Raw genomic sequence first — 20,799 nt, 5'->3', positions numbered from 1 at the left:
TGGATTAGTAAATGAGGAGTGTATGTCATCTATATTTTTTGTAAAGTAGTCAACAAAGTGGCTTGGTAGAAGGGTGGAAGGAGGAGGTGGACATGGGGGGGGATCAAGGAGGTTGGAGTTTTTTGGGGTTCGAAAAAGAGGATTCGATTCTGGATTGGTAGAACAAGTTTTTGGCTGCAGAGATAGAGGCAGAGAAGGATGAGAGGATAGAAAAGAGGGATAGGCGAGCAGGTTGTCAGCGTGTTTGGATTTTCGTACTTGCATAGTGGCTCTCTTGGCACGCACCGGTTCGGACAACCACGGAGCCGGACTTGCGGCCCTTTCGAGCATCATTACCGTGTACTTTGAGCCAATCGTGTCCAGGAAATGCTCAGAAAACTTAAAGTTCCATGGGCTCAAATGCCAGAGGAAGTGCAGTCAGCCATTGCCAACCGCAAGAGCTCCTGACAAGCAAAGCCATATGATACGAATCATTGTGGATAAAATTCGCAAGGTACGAGACTAACCTTGCATGTAATAAATGTCTGACAATTGGCAGAAACGTAGTTAGGCAGTACCCAAATAGTTTTTCCGATAAGACAGCAGGAGGTGTCGTCATTGGTGAAGGCTTTACTTCACTCCTTTGTAGTGCTTTAACCGTGCAAGGACATTAAAACGACTCAGATCATCAAGGCTGTTTGAAGGACAACTGCAGAAGCCAAATTATTCTTACGGATGCTCAGCCGGAACTGCCACCAGAAGAAACACAGACAGTGGCAACAATTGGTGAAGATCTACAGCCAGGAAGGTATTCACGGTGGCGAAATGATAAACCTCAAAAGGCAGAAGTGATAAACCTCATAAAAACAACATTCTGTCTTCAGCCTAGCCACATCAATCAGACACCAGCCCCTTCCATTGAAGATTTCAGATTGCAGTGGCCTTACCTTTTTACCCAAAGGGGCATATACTGTCACTTCGAGTTACTATCTGACATTAATGTGTTGCATGCCTTGGAGCTATCCATTGAATGTGGAACTTATTTTTTTTTTTACAAATGGTATTTGTTGAGTTATATATTATTGGGAATCTGTTTAACATTATTCAGTGTTCTTGTCTGATTGTATTGTACAATAAGGTAATTACTTAAAAAATGTTTTGCTATTAATGGGTTTGAATGTACTTTTATTTGTATTTTTCAAAATTGTGATCAATGTATAATTGTATTTGATTGTGGTTGACACTGCATTGGTTTTAATAAAAGTGTATTATTGTAAGGCCATCTTTTGTTTGAGTCGTTTTTCTGCTAGCAATTTTCTGATGTTTAATTTTGGAATGTAACTTTTTAAATAATTAGGTTTTAGCAGTTTCACTGTAAATATACATTGTACAGTACTGTAATACATTTTATGGTAATTAACGGTTCATGGACACTACGATAAATACATTTTCTATACAGTACTGTACTGTAATATTTTGTACAGTTGTAAATTACAGTAATTATGCTGTAGAATTGCAGTTGATTGCAGTAGCTGCCAGCTGTTGACTGTAATTTAACGGGGACATTCTTACAGTGTTGGCTCGCAACTTTACAGACACTTTGCTGCTTAAAAGGTGTAAAATATATCTGCGTCCCAACATCATGTCTTAGAATCTTAAAAGTATATTGTTCCATCATTTATGTATAAAAGCAAAAATTAGACACATTCTTCCTCTTCCTCACCCAGGTGAAGCTGGACGAACGTGTGATGTCTACGGAGCAAGGCCTCCTGTTTCGTCGTCTCTTCCACCAGGATGAAGGCGTCTACATCTGCCGCTCTCGAGAGCATGGCTTCATGCAGACCCTGACCCGCCTCACCCTCGAAGTCCTCCAAGGGGAGACTGTGGATGAGCTCATGGCCCGCGACACCGCTGGCTTCTCTGACTCGTTCAAAGACCGGTCCACAGGGAGTTACAGGGCCTGGATGCCCTGCAGTGCCTACAGCAGGGGCGGCTCATCAAGCCAAATTGGCCAATCACGTACATGGTTCAAGGATATCATGCAGCTGATTGGGCCGTCGAACCTGCCGCATGTGGAGGAGTACTGCGAGAGGATGTGGTGCAACGACAAGCTGAGGAGGAAACACAAGAGCATGCTGGAGAAACACCGCCAAGCGCAGGAGAGCGCCAGGAAGGCACGTAGCAAGAGCTCTGGCGAACGCAACCGGACGCCGAGAGATCTCAGCGCATGGGAGGAGTAACGAAGAGAAAGCAAGCAGGGGAGAGGGGTTAAAGAAGGGACAAAGATTACAGTACAGGACAAAATGAATGGGCCAGCAAAAAGGGTCAAGACCAGCTTCAACTCCCCCAACAGTTGAAACTTTGGCACTTGGATGTGAAAGAATGAGGTTGAATGCAACAGAGCACCTGCTTTGGTGATTAAACCTAACAGAATGGATTTTATGGAAATCAGTGAATGTGTAGATCAAGTGTTAGGGGCCGGCTCTCTGTAAAGGGCCCCCTAAACATAGAAGTGTTGTCTGTCTTGAAAGACGGCACAAAAAGAGATTGCGACTGAACTGAACAGGTTGTTGCTATAAAGAATCTTTCAAATACACTCAAAAACATCTTGAGTACCAAGCACTCCTCCAGTTCTCACACACGTTTGCCCTTGTATACTTTTCCAGTTGAACATGAGAGACACTGCTTTGACGTCAAGTCATATAAAAGCTTTACACATCTCAGATTTATGAAATGTACGCATGCCTGTGGACTGTCTCTTTGATGAACACTGTTTGCGCTTGACTAACTGGGGTTTGAAAAAGAGAGACATTGCATTTTCTTACTCTGCATATTTGGACTTCAAAATACCAACTTTCTGCGAGTAAGTGTATGTGTCCAAGTGCAGCTCTTACACACATGGATACATACACTTACTTTCCATTAGTTTTTTGTCACAGTGAGTCAATATCTGGATTCATATCGTTCTAACGTAGTATTCAACGGTCGGTGTTTCTAGCCTTCCTCTGCACGTGGCATTTTTATAATGAAATATTTATGTGTGACTCTAGCTCAAGACATAACTGAGTTTTCAGTGTATTTATAAGAGGCGTATGCTACCAATGCACCCAGGCTAAGACAATTATGCCGCATTTCCACTGCACGGAACAGCTTGCCTCAACTTGCTTAGAATCGTTCATTTGTTTTGTTTTTTCATTTGCAAAAGCCTAGGATAGTACCTTGTGCTTTTTAGGCTTCCGCACCGACCATTGCTGTGGCCACAACTCAAGAATCCATATTGAATGACATTTTCGACCGACATGGATGTCATCTGCAACTTGACTGGTTCAAAGGCAAAGTGGTAATTCCAGTTTTTCTACCACCCTGATACTATAACCCCATGCCCAACCATGCAGTGGAAATCAGGCATTGCTGTATCTGATCTTGCCACTGTTCATGCACACATATACAAAAACTGAAATCCCACTCATCCATTACACTGAATGCATGAGCTCAAATAGCTCAAACTGGAAGCTACCATGAGACGACTGTTGATGGTTCAACAGATTAAAGGCACGTTGCTTTATTGTTACTGCTGTGGGTTGAACTTTCCATTAACACCAGCTAGAGATCAAGATTCCCCCTCCACCGACCCTTAAAAGGGATATTTCACAGTGGCTTACTTTCATGCCTTTTGGGCACATACCGTAACACCTCCTGGAATGTACCTAATGGCCCTGTTCAAATCGCCCATATTTGCTTCCATGGGAATGCTTCTGAACCTTAACTCGGTTGTCTGTGAGACTGTAACACCCATCCAGCTTGTCGGCCTTCAAATAATAATTATTTTCAAATAGTTTCCTCATACATTTTAATTACTTTAGTAATTGTTTAGTCTAAAACTGAACTGTGGCTGTTTTTTTTCCCGAAATAAATACTCAAAAATCATCCACTAAAGTAGAAATTACATAACCCAACCTCACCTCACACTTCAATCATCCACAACAATTATTTTCCCACAGTTTCTCTAGAAGGGTTTAGCTGGAAAGGCCAATTCCTCTTATGCATTCTGCTTTGTAAACACTGGTTTTATAATCCACATTGTTATCATCTTTAAAATATAACCTTCATGGCAACTGAATCCAAAAGAGGTTTTCCTTCTCCAGTTAAAAAGTGGGGGAGAGAACGGAGGGTTGATTTATTTAATGAGCTAGGACAGAGCAGTGAAGAGACAGGACAAACAAAGAAAAAACTGACTTTTGACATGGTGAGATGTGTACATTGTAACATTGTAACAATGTAAACTGCCCTTTCTTCCTGACTACCGGTTACCGCCAACAATTACAGTTTGAGAAAACAGTTTTGACAGTAAATATGGCAAATCAAGGTAATTGTCAGATGGAGTACAGTGTAAGAGTGCTTTGTGGTACATGGGAGGTGGAGCCCAACATCGTGAGTGAAGAGGCAGGAAAAGTGTATTCAGAGCTACAGGTAAAGCAGCTCCTTTTGAGTTACATATCCCTTTTATATATATATATATATATATATATATATATATATATATATATATATATATATATATATATATTTATATTAAAAGTTGCCAGATTAATTACTTAATATTTATTTAATCTTGCATCTTTAATCTGTGTCATACGTAAGAAATTGAAGCTGATATTTGCCTACATTTGTACTGTGATCAATTACATTGGTGGTCAAGTGGTGAAATCAGATTAATTTTATGACTGCTGCAAACCATCAGAAAAACACAATCAGAAACACAATCAGCTGTTCACAAATAGCCTGTTGCTAAAGAGGACCTCCAATATGACCACAAGCTGGGGAAATCCATGTAATATTTGTACATATGGAAGATGGTATAGGTATTCTGGGAGCCCTCTAATTGTTTAAAAGTAACCAGGGAACAACACAAGTGAACTTGTTGACCTTCATGTAACCTTTATGGCGTGTGAATTACTTCTTAAAAAGGTCAACAGAAAGAGAGTAGTGAACATGTGGAGAAGGAGAGAGATATTTTTTTTAAATAAGGTACTATACTATACGCGTCTTGTGAAGGCTGTATTTGCGACTTGTGAAAATCTTAATACATATTAAAACCCATTTTCCTTCAATTCACCAGTATACAGAGAGTATTTTAAAAGGGTGACATATTTTTCCCAGTAAGGACGCATTTTAGTTTATTTTCTTAGTTTGAGGATTGTGAGACTGGTTATCAGACTCCACTAATGGTGTTTTCTTTACAAATATTGCTTCTGATGTTTATCCAAAGGAAGAAAAAGATAGGAGTGTGTATGTGTGACAGGAGGAGGGTATGCATGAAACAAAGAGACCATTGGCAGGGAACAAAAATAAATAATAATCTTCAAAATCACCCTCCTCAAAATGTTATATTTTAGTCTTGTAATGGAAACGACTACATGATTACTTTGTCCTTTCTGGTCTAGTCTATGAAGATGATATTTTTGTGTCTGTTATCATTCTTGCTGTATCGCCACATCATGACCCTTTAATCAGAAAATTAAAAAAACCTGTTTAAGATATAACTATTATAACTGATGATTGTAAACTGAAAGTGTGTATAATTGTAGAAGTTAAAATTGCTAGTTCCATTTTACGGCAACTATCACTATGGAACCGAAAAAAGTAAATGCAGATCGGTTTTTGGCAATTTTTGCTTTTTTTCATGTTCGAAGCACACATTGTAAAGCCTTGAAATGCAGTTGTTGTACAGTTGTACAAAGTGTGTTATGAAAGTGCATCTCACATTTATATTTGTACCTTACTCTCAATGTGTCCACTCTTTATAACTAGTTCATTGACGTTTGTCAATACTTTATAGATTTGATCTCAAACAGATGTTGTATTTGCAGCACTTGTCCTGCCTTAATGTCCAAAGTTTTACAGGAACAACATATAATTGATTAATAGTTTGACAAAGATTCTCGACGTACTGTGCTACTCACTATGTCAAACTACACCAGCTGATTTTCACTGATTAGTTGCTCCTCCTGATTGGAAGTTCACTAATTAATTACTGAATGCCTACACATGCTCTGACCACCACAGCTTCTCTACATCAAGCAGAGCAATAGGTTCAGTCAGCTTTTGACTGTGAAAGTAGACAATGCAGGGAAAACAGTCACAACATCGATATTATTGATCATAATTATTGATCATAATTATGGCAACTATGTACTTGGCGAGTCAGAAGTCCAACAAATCGCACTAGCCATCAAGAACAAGCATTACCCATAAAAAAACACGTCTTACTGAACATAACAACATGCTCAATGTAGAATTTAGGCTAACATGTTTAAGGATCCTTTGATTTAAACAAAAAACTCAAGTTGACCTGTCCCTTTTTATTTTACTGTAAAGTTGTGCTGGTTGTGGGGTCTCTGACAGAGCCTAATTTAAATGCATATTTATGTTGTTATTTAAGTATCTTTCTACCATGCATGCTATGTACTTGTATGCATATTAACAGCATTAAAAGGTTTTTTTTCTAACATACGTGAATCCTGACTTTTCTTTTTAATACATAATTTAACTTTAAGTTTCAGAGGGGTGGGAGGGAGTCTATTTAGTGTTTCTTTGGCAGACTAACGGCACCAGTGACATAAACAGAGACAGCAACAGCGGTGCTCCGAAATGAGCCATTTCTTTAAACTATAGCTTGTATTGCACTGAAACCAAGACTTGATCTATTTAATACTAAATCAACAACATGCGACTGCACACCTGGCATTTCATTTCAGGGTTAAATAGACTTGCTTGATTCCCCATGTCTGCTTTCACTTAATAGTTCTGATTGTATGGATGTCTTTGTCTTTTTTATACATTTGAGGGAAAGAATGTTAGGTTCAGTGTATATTACCTACTGGACATTTGGGGTTTAGATAAGAAATGCTGATAAGGTCATTAAATAGAGTGCAGATCTCCGGCAGGTATGTCTTCAACGACCACTGTCATATTGTGTGATTGCATAAATACACCACACATTTGGCTTAATCCCTCTAATGGTTTGTAAAATAAGCAGTGATGTATGCAGGCCATCGTCTTGGAGTTGTTGCATCATACAATCTTTAAAACAAACTAAACTAAATTCATCAAGCTGTTTGCCCGCGTAGCCGCAACTCTGGATGTTTTGTTAGCCGTTAGCTATTCGCGAACACAATAACACGTGTGTCTGCAAAAGTTCTGGTGTTTCTCCTTGCTCTGTGTGGGTGTGCACACCCTCAAAAGTGTCCTTAGTAAAAGGAAGTGTGTGTGTGTGTGTGTGTGTGTTTGCAGATATACAGACTTAGTGTTGACCCATTACGTTACCCAGTTACTAGGTCTGGCCATGCATGTGATTTAAGGGTAATTGGGCATTAAACATCTGGGAAAATGTTCTCTAACAATGGCTGCCTGTTGCTTCAGCAAACAGACCATCTCATAAAATCCAAACCTGCAACCGTACGACCCACTAAACGACTTCACACCCTGTCAATTACTGCAGCCACTTAAATGCAGGATGCCTGTGCGCACATGCTTCGCATACACAGTTTTGAGGTTGTGTATGTATTTTGACCCACATACGCACACACGTTCATACACACCGTAAAAACCCTTACAATACCAATTCTGAAAAGGAAATAAAGTGGCCCCAGTGTTTATGTTGTCCACAGTATGGGTCAAAACTCAAAGAAATTAGCCATGAATACATTGAGGGGGGGGCAAAAAACATGGATGAGAACTGGATACTGCCTTGTAGGTGGGGTCCTGTGGGGTCCATGAAGTGGTCCATGGTTTAACTTCCTTGGTATAAAATGACTCGGATCTTTTCGCATCCATTGGCCCATAGATCAAGCAAACATTTTCTTTTAATCCCATCAATCGGTCACAAGCTCATTCACATGAACGGAAGATAATAACTCTGGATTACCATTAGTGCATTTTGCAACTTTTAAGACCTAACTATTTAAAAAAAGGGCTACTCAAGTGTTTGCACACTATAGTTTGTTTCACTAATGAAACTTCTCTTAGCGTTTGCTTGTGGGACATAGTGGATCAGTGGTCAGTGTTCTTTGCTCACTACAATGACTGCCCTGTCAACTTTCTTGTTGGTTAATTAAAAACAAAATAAGGCTCCTGCCATCGCCCATCGCCAAGTAAAATGTCAATGAATTACCATTTCTCAGATAAAAGATTGTATTTCCTGTCTGTCCCCCTGCCAGAATGTACAGGTGCGAATAAACCACAAATAGTCGGGCTAGTAAACTTTAGTGTTTACTTGAGAGCCAATAGGCGGTCCAATTACCAGGTGGCAGCAGCATGGCTCATCTTTGGACATAACTTTTAGAAAACTGTATTTGTAATTAGTGATTTAAAACCTTTACTAATGCTGATAAACAGGGCTCAGCAGGCAAATGTTCCATTCCACCAGAAATATCTCTAAATGCACTCTGGAGCGCAGATTTAAAAGATCATTTTAAACATCTTTATTAAAAATGGCCTTTTATGACAAACAATTCAATTTTCAGTTTATTTTGTATAGCCCAATATCACAAATTACAAATTTGCCTCAGAGGGCTTTAAAATCTGTACACATACGACATCCCTGTCCCAGGACCTCACATCGAATCAGGAAAAACTCCCCAAAAATAACCTTTGACAGGGAAAAAAGGGAAGAAACCTTCAGGAGATCAACAGAGGAGGATCCCTCTCCCCGGATGGACAAACATCAATCAAAGTTCCATAATTTGTGTAAATAGTCGAGATGAAGTGTTTAGGCTTTTGGAGCAAGGTAAAACTTTGCTGTTAAATTAACCTGTTATACTATTATGCTATGTTATATCTTGCTGACAGATTCTTTTTTTTCCAATGACCAGTATGTTTACAGGTCATTGGAAAAACAAGAATCTTCTGCAATGCGTCATTTAATCTCAGTTTGTTCTTTGTTCTTTTGATCTTTCACTTGAAGTGATGCACACACAAACACGGAGCCTGTTTTATTTTCTTTATACAAACTGCAGCTGGTGGATAAAAAAACCTCTACTAGATGAGACTTTCCATGCCTTTTATAAAAGGAAGCTGGACTAAACCAAGTTGCTGCCTGGTTCAGTCGTTTGCGTTTGTTCATTTATTTCAGCCCCTTCGGTGCACTGTGCTAATGCAGAATGACCTGTGGCTTTGATTCCAATAAGTGTATGTGTGTGTGTGTGTGTGTGAGTGTGTGAGAGTCCCACTTCATTAGGCACCATCGGCCTGAGTTGAAACGGGTGTCTGGCAGCATACTGCTCATACTCTTGCCTTTGTTTAAAATATATAACAAAATTCAGTATTCGTGTGTTTGGAGGAGTGATCTGATAATGTGTCTGGCAAGGTTGAATAAGAGCAAGGATGTCTAGTGTGTAGTGCCCGCATTAACTAATTTACATGAAGCGTGCGGGACTTCCACATATGAATTAATGTCCCTTATGTTCACGCCCAAAGAAGTTCACACAATGCTAGGGGTCGTGAAGGGGGGAGACCATATCAACGGAGCAGCAGCTGGGGAGCTCAAATCCTCCATCCTAAGAAGCAAGACACGTTACTTGAATGTATGGTTCAGATAAAAAGAACGTTCACAGGAAGTATTTAAAGTTGTAACCCAAAAAAGCGATCAATGGCAAAAACACTCCTTGGGGGCGTGGGCGATGCGGCAACCTGAGTGTTTTTGTAATTTCTCTCATTGCGAGAGGAGGAAGACAAAAGTTCTCGAGCTTTAAACTATGGTCTCCATTATACAGTATTTTCTCTACACAGGATATCTATTTTTAAACCAAACCTCTTAAACCAAACCTTTATTTAAAAAGTATTTACCAATACACTTGAGTTAATACTTCAAAGCTACTTATGTCATCAAGTGTCATGTTGTGACCATATCGCGAGACCTCCTCAGAACATTGAACTTACTGTGTTCAGACTCGTTCTTCAAGTCGGTACAGAAAAACACATCGAATGCATTAGTACCAACTGTATAGACACACATCGTCAGTGTTTATGAGAAACCAAATACACTGAAACAACCACAGCTAACACAGCTTCCAGCTGGAAGGCACAGAACACGGAGCTATCCCACAGTCCTCAACACTGAAATGTTTTATATACATACACAAACATATGTGTACAACCATAGAGGCACACAATTACTTCTAACCTCATTATAGACAAACACCCTACGGTTAAGTTGCTTTTGGTTATGTTGCTTTTCCCTGTGCACTCAGTACAAACTTTACTTCTCACTGGTACTAGAATATGGCGGTGCATGATGAAATGCTTCAATACATTCATAAATCCCAGGACCAAAGGGCAGTGCAGATAATGTGAATAATGATGTCGACCGCCTTTTGATGGATTACATTGAAGCTGCTTCAGAGGTTGATTGGAGCCCAGTTTGGGTTAAGAGGGGGATTTCCTGTACACAATCCTGAGGTTTCCTGGAAGGATATTTTAAATTCATCACCATTACAATTACAAAAAACCAAAAAAAAACAAGGACCCATATTAATTCCCACACTATGGAGTTTTTTTAATGCTGCATTGTCATGTTTGAAATATGAACATTTGATTTCCCTTTGATATCTGCAAAAGCTCCTGACTATTTATCTCTGCTGTGCTTATCAGGCATTTGATAAAGTGTTGCTGGTGTAATATTCGTACACATGTGAAAAATTGAGAAATTTACTTGGCAACACAACTCAACACACAGTTGAGTTGATTGCTCAGTGGCTATCATATATATTTCAGTCCCAGTTTTGGATTGTGTGACAGCATGACAGCCAACCCATTATTTCTACATATAAGAATGTAACATGATATGTAACAAAGCCACAACTTAGTACATATTCTATAAGTTTGAGATGTTGGTTTGGGACTTGAAAGATTGGATCCTCTGCTTCTAAAAGAGTGGTCTTCCACTCGATCAATCATTACATAATGATTAATGGATATGTTGCAAGCCAGATGACTTATTGCTGCACTTTAATGCAGGACTTCTTTTGGGATTTCAGCTTGTGGGGAACATTTAAGTGTTGAGGTTCAAGAAGTTCTTAAAACTGCACTACAAGTAGTACCCTCACACTGGAATCCCGGCTCCCTCAGATTATATTTGGCCCCCATCACACCGAGATGCGTCGCTAGGACCAGTGCTTTCCTAAGGTCCTAGGGTGCAGCACGCCTGGCATGCACAACTCTTTTGCCGTGTTTTTCTAGTGGTTTTTGGAGTTGTCCTCTATATTTCATCACCATGTGTGGAATCACACAGTTGTTCACACCTTCCCTGGGCAGCCAATCAAATCAAGCAAGAGGTGGGCTTTACTACTTTAGCACTGACTGCTGCAACTGATTGAAATATGTCTCATGTATAGGTTTAATGGTATTCAATTAGTCTATTTGGATGCATTAAATAGACATAGTGGCCCAAACTGAATGGAGTTATATTCATTGACTTTTGCCAAAAGAAACTGATAAGAGTGAAATTGTTTATAGACTAATACTTGACAGCAACAGTTGTTAAATATACACATAATGATGTTTCCAGTGAAAAGACTGCTGCAGAAAGCTGGACGTTCCCAGGATAATAAACCTCTTTTGAAAGTTGTAAAAGTGACAAACCATGCAATTCCAAATGTTGCATGCACATATTAAGTGGTTCACCCTTCTTCTTTTCGCCTCCGCAGTCTCCTTTGCTAAGACCAAAGATTTGTTGCGTTCCTGTCTCTGGTGTGTTCCCAAGGCGCATGAGGCCAGCGTACTGTCAGTCTCAATGAATTCAAATACATTTTACGTTGAAAGATGTGGGAGAAATCAGCTTTATAACCTAGGATTTAGGTTTATTGCAGCACCTCACAGCAGCGTTCTTGCCTCAGAGGCACTTTTCCCACTCGGCCTGTTGGCCTCTGTTGGTGCACTTTTTATTTCTGGTCGACTACAAACAAGTTTCCTCTTGTTCAGCTCTTTCGTTCTCGTTGTGATCCACTGGAGCGGTCTGTTGAACTCATTGATCCTGATTGGAGGCATGCGGTTTTCCTTTTATGTGTGTGTGCTGGAAAGAATCAGTCTCACACTGAATCACTGCAGACCTGAATTTCCTCAACATGTGTTTAATTTTATTTTCATTTAAGACTCTTATTTTGGCAGCTCAACTTTGGCATATGATAAGATAACTGAGTTTTGTTTGACCTATTAGTGTTGACTCTAAAATCAAGCAATTAACAGATGCACTTTTGCTGAAGATTTGAGAAAAGTACTAATTAGACACAGCACTAAATTCCAAACTTTTATTTATTTTTTACTGATATTGTTAGTCATGATGTTCGATATTTCCAATTCAATGTACTGCTGCTGTTTGTAGGATCAGTGATGGAAGCTTAAAGATATCTTCAAAGCAATTGCTGTTCTGAAAGATCCTGTACAGCCATCTTCACGCTAACGCAGATAAAGTCTTCATCCATGTTTTCTGAAAGTTTACCATCCACAATGACTGATATTATTCAACTAATCTTTTCTTCTTTTCTTGTTGTTTGCCACTTTCTCAAACTATCAATTTAACAATTTTTTTATTGGATCAGGTGTAAACTGGGAGGAATATTCAGTTAAATTAAAAAGAGGTCTATACCACTGATCTAATAAGAAGTCTAAAATCTGAAAACCACATTGAAGGATGAACTCGATGACATTATTCATTCCGTGTGTGACCTGAATTATGTTGAAACATATTTGAGTGTTTTCTTTTCTTCTTTTGCTTGTTGATCTTTAGTTGGCTAACACTCATCATCTATTTACTTATTTAAAGTAATGAAAAACAGTTTCTTCCGGCTTGAAGAAAACTAGCCTTATCTTATGCCTCATGGAAGAGAGGAGAGTTTGGTCATTAATCTCCTATGTTTAGTCCCACTCATCGTCTGGGAGAAAGAAATGAACAATTTCTTGGTGTGTCACAACCTATTAAGGAGTGTATTCCAGTATGACTAATACAACTCATTACTCATTAAATAGTTTCAGTGGACCCACAGTCCGTGCTCAAGCTCAAACATCATATGACCCACTTCAAGCAGGACTGTGTATTATTCATCTTTCAGTTTTCAGACGACCATCATTTCTAACTCGCTGACCCCTTGATGTTCCACAACAACCACAGAAACCTCACTCTCCTCCATGGTGAAGGTTTGAATGTGCTTTGTCTTCAGGCTTCTTTCATGAAAACCCACAGAATAATTCCTCCCGCAGCTTAAAATGAGGCTTACTTATAGCTGTGTGGAAATGTTTTGGAACTATGATGTATCCAAATGTCTTGATGTTTGTTCATACCCTCCAGAGAAGACAGTTTTGAGTCCCTTGAAAATAAAGTATTTCAAGGGTTTTTTCGGCGTTCATAAGAGATACATATTCTAGCTTGGTTCTAGGGTCACTAAAACATTTCCTACATGTACTGTAGCAAATAAAAACAATTCATTGTTTCATTAAGAACAAGGTGGAAGGAAATACTTCATTTCTGACACTTTAGAATGATTGCCTGCTTTGGTCAAATGTCCACCTTAATTCAAAGTGAGGGTAGTGCAGAAAAGGAAAACATACTCAATATAGTGATCACTTCCCTTATCTAATGAGATTAGTCTTAACAGTTGTTTCCCAAATGTTAGACTTCCATTTTAACTGATTAATAACAAGCATACATTGGCTCTAAATCTATTTTAATAACATAAGCAACATAACTTCTATCAAATGCTTCCTGTTAACTACGTAAATGTATCCATCAATGGAAGCGGATGACTAACTATTGCCATAAAAAACACATCTTAGCAGCCAAAATGTTTCCTGTTTTCACAGAATTTTGTATCCCTAAATTTGCCACAGCTTAACAGTGATGACAAAGTCTTGAATATGATTTGTGTTTTGTTTGAAACAAACTACAAAGCAAATCAGCCAAGAGGGGTCAACAATGCAAAATTAACAAGCTAAGATTGAGACTTATCATTTACAATCGCATGAAACAATGCAGTCTTGCACCACTCCAAACAGTAAAGACTTCTAAATATAGAAATATGCCAATACATTAAGATGTATTAAATGTAAATGTATTTCATTAAGGATGAACATCAGTATTTAAACTTGCACTCTACGTTAGCAATGTGTAATGCAAAAGCTTCAACACTGACTGTATACTCTTTATCAGCTATGGAGATAAATATTAGAGTGTGTGTGTGGTTGTGTGTGTGTGTGTGTGTGTGTGTGTGTGTGTGTGTGTGTGTGTGTGTGTGTATAAGGTAACACAATACTTTGTATGACAGCCATGGCAATGCACTGGAACTGTCACCATGAAAAGATGTCAAATCTGATCAGACTTTTAAAGGCAGTCATTTGTTTGCTCATGTTCATGTGAATTTACTCAGAAGTGGGAATCCTTTTGTTGTGTTCTTTATTTCATCTTGTAAACGAAAACCCCACAACAAGCATCTATTGACTGTATGTCTTCTCAATAAACGCTATCATTCTTCTCGGATAAAATCAATCTTCTTTCTCTTTTTAGAAATCCTTTTCTTTCAGAGTTGTTGATTGCAGGTGTTTTGCAAATGTTGAGCAAAATGAAACTTTAAAATGCAGTGGATGAACACTTGTAGTACCCTTCAGATGTCAGGAAGCCTCGGTGTCGCTGAATTTCACCAGTGCCATTTTTTAGCTTTTTATAACTTTATTGTAAGACACTGTGGGATTTTTAACACATAGTATATAAAGTACCAGTTGTATCCAGTCCAATCCTCATAAAAACATCCTTAATTTTAGCAAAATTAAAGAACAAGCTTTAAATCAAACTTGCTGGCTCTACCTGTCGTATGAAGTTTCAAATGGTTACCAAATTGTATCTATGGTCTCTCTATATGCTTTGTGTAAAGCCACACACTCCAGAGAACATATTGAGGTTGATAATCAGATGATTGTTGCTCGTCAAGGACCCAGACTGACGCTGTGCCTGATCCGGCCCATCATCTATACAGCGATGACTCACCACTGGCGTCGGCCGATTTCTGCTTGTGTCGACCGCGCAGATGATCCACTGGCTTTTGTGTCGTCACCATAAATAGGACGAGGCCTGTCATAAAGAACTGCAACTGACGATGTTTGGGCCCAATCATTTCCTGGCATTAGCAAGATTGTTTTCAACAAATACCAGAACATTATTTAAGTTGTGAGTTTTCATGTTGTGTTGCTGAGAGTCATCCATTAGGTATTTGAAACTGATGGAAAGAGAGAGACAAAGAGGTGCTGTTTTTACCCAGAGCAGAATAAACAACTGAGAGACGGACACCTGGTTATTTAAAGGTTGCAGTAAACCGTACAGCAACACACAATTACATGCCAAACGTTGACTGAGTATTACTGGGAAGTCTGGTAGATATCTTGCATACCACAGGTTGTTTACCACTACACACACACTTATGGTTCACTTCCTTTTCCTGTTTAAGAACAGAGCTAAAGCTTGAGTTGGTTCTTTCCCAGCTTGCAGAGATAATGACCTGCCTGTGTGTGTGTGTGTGTGTGTGTGTGTCTGATAGCTGCAACAGCTGTACTTGGTAAGGAGCAGGCCCCTCAGGAACTGCCCACCTGAGACCAAACCTTTTCATACACACTATATTTAAAGACGGGCTCTTTACATCAATGAATGAATATGAGCACAGAGAAAAAGACAAAAAACTGAAATCAGGAACATGCGCTGTCTTGTTTTAGTAATGTTATAAGATCTCTCTTGATACATTTTGTTACTTGATGTGCGTCATCTTTACTTGTGACATTAAAATCAAATCATTTAAAAAAAAATATATATATATATTGTAGTGTCACGGGCTGTCGCTAGGACAGGCTAGCCTGGGGCGGTGCAAAGAGAGAGATGAACACAGGCACGTCCAAGGGTATTTAACAAAAAGTCCAGGTTTATTTCCCATCCCACCAGCAAGGTAACATCCAAAAACAACAAAGTATCAAAAAAAAGGTCCAGTTAGGTAACACAAAACATCCCGGAGGAGAAAGTGGTTAATTAACCAAACAAAAACTCAATCCTGGTGAATCCAGGCTACGAGGTCCTCTCCCTTGTTGTCCTCTTCCAGGTGCTCGTGGGTTCAACTTCCGCTCTTCTTTCTCCTTCCCAGGTGCTCTCCCTTAAGTCTCCCAGCCCTGCCTCAATCAGGTGCCTTAAGCAGCTGCAGCTGGGTGAGCGGTGAGGCAGGCTGGGAGATGTAGTTTTTGCACTGGTGGCCACTCTGTAGCGTCCCTCCACTACCTGTCCCCTTGTGATGCCACAATATATATATATTTTCTATATAATTTGACAGGATCCGTTGCTTTTAGAGCAATGCTAGCTGCAGCCATGCCATGATGTGTTGCCTAACCTTAACCAAATAGTTTAGGTGGCCATGTTCCCCTAGATCTCTATGAGGTGGCATAAAACTCTCATATGAGTCATTTCACACATGGACCGATTCGGGAGGCACTGACAAACAACCTACAGTGTTGTGTCATGAGGCATGAACTCTTCTCACTTCACCATAACCTTTCTGTGTAAAGAGGTGATTGAATGAGGTGTGATTCAGGGACACAGCAGCCACTTCACTTGCACAGATGACTAAATACCCTGATTTTGCTCAGGGGACATCTCTCTTTGGTAGAGCACGTATATATGCAGTCCATTTACCTTTTTATTAAACAGAGCTTAATAACGGTCTGATATTCCAACGGCCAGCTCTTTATTGCACACGGTATGTGCCGACACCTGACATACCAGAGACGGAGGGGTGCTGGTAGTGCTTGAAGCAATGCATTACACTCTTTGTCTTTGTACTACAACACTTGAAACTCTAATGAAATGACTTGGCTGGTGGTAGGTGGTAATTGGAGATAATTTATGTATGTTTATCCAATACTGTTTTTTCTTATTTGTGCCTATTTGTTTTTCTATAGAAACAATTAGCTCGGGGAATGTTTGGGTTTTCAAGCTGGTAGGGCTCTCCATCACCGTAAATCCCAGCCATCATAAGTCTGAGTGTGTGTGTGTGTGTGTGTGTGTGTGTGTGTGTGTGTGTGTGTGTGTGTGTGTGTGTGTGCGTGTGTGTGAGTGAATGAGTGACCGACCCTGGTTAGTTAGTGGAAGCTCGGATTGTGTCAACAGACTTTCTGACTTGCTGAGGCTAATCACTGATGTAATTACTGTTAATTAGGCTCATCAATCATTAGACATGTCAGCCTGTCTCACTGCCTGGTAACTAGTGTATGTGTGTGTGTGTGTGTGTGTGTGTGTGTGTACTTTATTGTATTGTATAGGTAGGGAAAAGACAGGCAAGATACGGTTGATTTAATTTTGGCTTTTTAGGAATAAAGACTACGTAAATTAATTTTTACATGGCTCAGCTTTATATTGTATTTTACCACCTCGGTGTTACCAAGTCAGGAATAATAAGACCAGAAACAAGCATGCCAAGCAACCAAAACCAACGTATCAACAATAGTATTCAGATGTTGCATGATATACAGAATGATCTACACGTGCTACAACTTATCAATGAGTTAAATATTGGGCTGCAATACAATCAGTGGCATAGTAGCAGTAATGTATTCTAATGGTTCATTGAAACTGCTTTACATTTACCATACAACGTGTTTATTGTTCAAGACAGCAATGCAATCACAGGGATACACATCTTAAACTCAACGTAAACAATCCAGCATGCAGTGGGAGAAAAGTGTTTATTCATTCAGCAAATGCAGTTGCAACCTCTGTGCAGCTTTGCCTCTAGACACTGTGTGAATTTAAAATATTGAATATTATCTCTTCCTTTGCCTTCAGTTTTTTTTTTGCGTCATTTAAACAGTTTTATTTTGAGACAAGAACACAATTTGATTTATAGTTTTTTTATGGTACTGTAGTTACATTACATGTCATTTAGCTGATGACTTACAATCATGTTACATTCATACACCATAGACACAGCTACAGGGAACAATTCAAGGTTAAGTGTCTTGCTCAAGGACACATCAACTAGGGTGGGGATTGAACCGCCAACCCCCTGATTGAAAGACGGACCTGCTAACCACTGACCCGCAGTCGCCCCCGTATCCCAGTGGATATGATGACCAAACTGTATACACGTTTTCAGGAGCTTATGTTTAATTAACCATGTCAAGGTGTCATTTATAAAGCTAATGGCTACTGCAGAGATTGGCCACTCCCTACAGTAGTTCAAGAGTTATTCATAGCATATTTTAAGAAAGAATATTTTACAGTAGCTGCTGAAATGAAACCCAAGAGGGTGCCAAAAGACTTGCAGGTACATTGTGGAGTTTTTACTACTAGCTCTATAAAATGCACATTTAACTTACACATTTCTCTAAGTGCATTGTATACTCGTCAGTCTGAGTGCACTGTAGTACCTACCACTTTAGAACTAAAATATTCCAACAGAAAACTGAGCTTTGTCTTTTATTTGTAATTTAAATAATTTCATGAGCTCACTGAGAACTGTATTAGTCGAGCTCCATATATGTACATGTTTAACATTTAAAAGAAAGGCATGGGAATAAGCCTTTTCTATTCTCATCTGGTGCAACAAATTGAATGTCAACATGCCAGTGTGTATAAAAGGCATTAGAGTGTTGGGCACTCAGTGATATCATGTTTCATACAGAGGCCACTGTGCGCCAAGGTTAAGATGCACTCAACTATATATGGAAGTATACGCGCTTTACTGGGCAGGAGAGAGATAGAGCGATACCTGCGAAACACACCCACACACAAATACCTGCCTTGATATGGACACAGGAAGAAGATTGAGTTACATATCCTATACTTACCTCTACACTTGTTCAGACCCTTGCCGATGTAATGCCTCCAACTATAAGATGCACAGAATTGCATAAATACAATTTATTATTGTGTGAACAAGGTGAGACAAGTAAAGGAGATATCTACCTGTGACCAACACCTGATATGACTACTAGAAAAGAAACTGGGTGAAAGTTCTATGGCACATGTCTTGCATAATGTTTTGTTTTAAGTTAATGAACAGAAAGCATCAAATTAGTTAAATTAAATATGTATATATTAGTCAGTTTACATGGATCCCTGACAAGAGTGTTTCAATCTGGACTTCTAAAAACACCCCTGACTGGTCCCTATTATATCTCAAAAACTAGATTATGCTTCAACATAACACTTAAAAACTAACTAACTAAAATATATTTGTGGTTATCTAAAGACATGTGTGGGAAAGTCTTATAGTAATAATAATTCATTATACATCGATACATTGTAGAGTCAATAAAACAGTGACTAATGCCTAAAGACTCAACACATGCAGATCACTAATTCAGAAAAGAAATTACGGCACCATTCTGATGTTTACATTTAGGCAAATAAGCAAAACCAATAATCTTTCACCGACAAACCCTTTTCCTCCAAGGCCAGTAAGTTCCTCCATAGTCGTACGTTATCTGTTTTCCAGCGTTGTTTTTCAGAGCAAAGAGAGTGAGGTGTGGCTTGCCCTCTGTTATGACCTTCTTGCAGTTCGGCTGATACTGGTCATCATTGACTAGTCTTCCAAGACTGCCATCTTCTTGAGCTGTATCAACACTTCAGAATGATAATAAATCACAGATAAAGCTTCACGTAACAAACTATTGATTGTATTTTCAACAGTTGGTTTTGAGTAAGCCCAGCTCTCAATAGTGAAATTACTTACAATTTGTATACGTAAATATCCGGTGCAACACAGGCTACATTACTGATGGTTATAGTTAACTTTAACTATTTTAACTAACTGAATTATTATCAAACATTTGTTTGGAATGTAATTGTGAACCTCCTTTCCACCATGATTTTTCTTGTCAGTAGAACAAATAAAAAGATAGCACATCTACTATGATATATCGATCTACTCCTCTGAGATTCTGCAGATATTATTTATTCCCTTCTATACTCCACCGTAAAGTCTCCTTTTTGGAAATGAGCCTTGGCAAACACACCTTGACCTATTACACACAAATGCATACATACAATGACACTGCTGAAAGCTTTACATTTACATGTTGAACATCCCTAGAAGCTTCACGTAGGAACTATTTTAATAATACATCCATAACCACATGACATCAATAAAATGGTGAAAACATCGAAAAAGTTTAATTTGTTTGCTTTGATTTGGTGTATTTTACTTTTGTCTTGGCGAGGGCCTTGGTAGCATTTTCATTAGCATCCCTTACTGGAGCTTGCTTAAGTTTCCTTGCAGCCACTGATAATCCTGTGAACAAATACAATGCAGTTTTAATGTAATCTGATATCCTTTTATATCTTAAATATAAGCAAACTTTTTTCCATTCCTCAAATTTTTCTTGCCATTTCTGTTTGTTTATCTCGGCATCGAAAAAAAGAACAAAGATATCAGGTCATGTTTGGGTACCAGTGGTGAGAGGGGGTTGGGGGCCAGGGGTACGCTTAGGGAAATTATAACATGCAAAACCATTGTGAAAATTCCCTTTTATTTTCATTTAAATTCAAGCTAATTTACCTGGCTTGTAGATTGCTAAAATTAAGTGTGTGTTCAAATGCTGCATTTAAATGACTCAGTCTACAGAAATAAATCTTAATGTAATGAAGTAATTAATTACCTTTTTTTTAATACTTTCCTCAATCAAATCTTGCACATGCGCATTCGTCAAGTGTGTGAGGCTGTACCATCCTCTGCCACTTGTGGCCGATAATGAGTTACCTCTTTTAAGCACAGTGTTAGTGTATGTTTATTGTGGGGAAAC

General features: G+C 39.0%; 1 protein-coding gene across 1 annotated transcript in view; it reads left to right on the top strand.

The window, feature by feature from the left end:
• Positions 1 to 3,550, top strand: part of sema3bl (sema domain, immunoglobulin domain (Ig), short basic domain, secreted, (semaphorin) 3bl) — a 58,771-nt gene extending 55,221 nt beyond the window's left edge. Inside the window, exon 16 of the mRNA XM_034536826.1 lies at positions 1,707 to 3,550. Within this exon, the coding sequence (XP_034392717.1) occupies positions 1,707 to 2,219 (513 nt within the window). The 3' untranslated portion in view covers positions 2,220 to 3,550. The remainder of the gene's footprint in view (positions 1 to 1,706) is intronic.
• The last annotated feature ends 17,249 nt before the right edge of the window (positions 3,551 to 20,799 follow it).

The sequence above is a fragment of the Cyclopterus lumpus genome, chromosome 7 (assembly GCF_009769545.1).
Source record: "Cyclopterus lumpus isolate fCycLum1 chromosome 7, fCycLum1.pri, whole genome shotgun sequence".
Lineage (NCBI taxonomy): Eukaryota > Metazoa > Chordata > Actinopteri > Perciformes > Cyclopteridae > Cyclopterus > Cyclopterus lumpus.
Note: the sequence above shows the minus strand (reverse complement) of the source record. Positions and strands in the feature narration are given on the sequence as shown.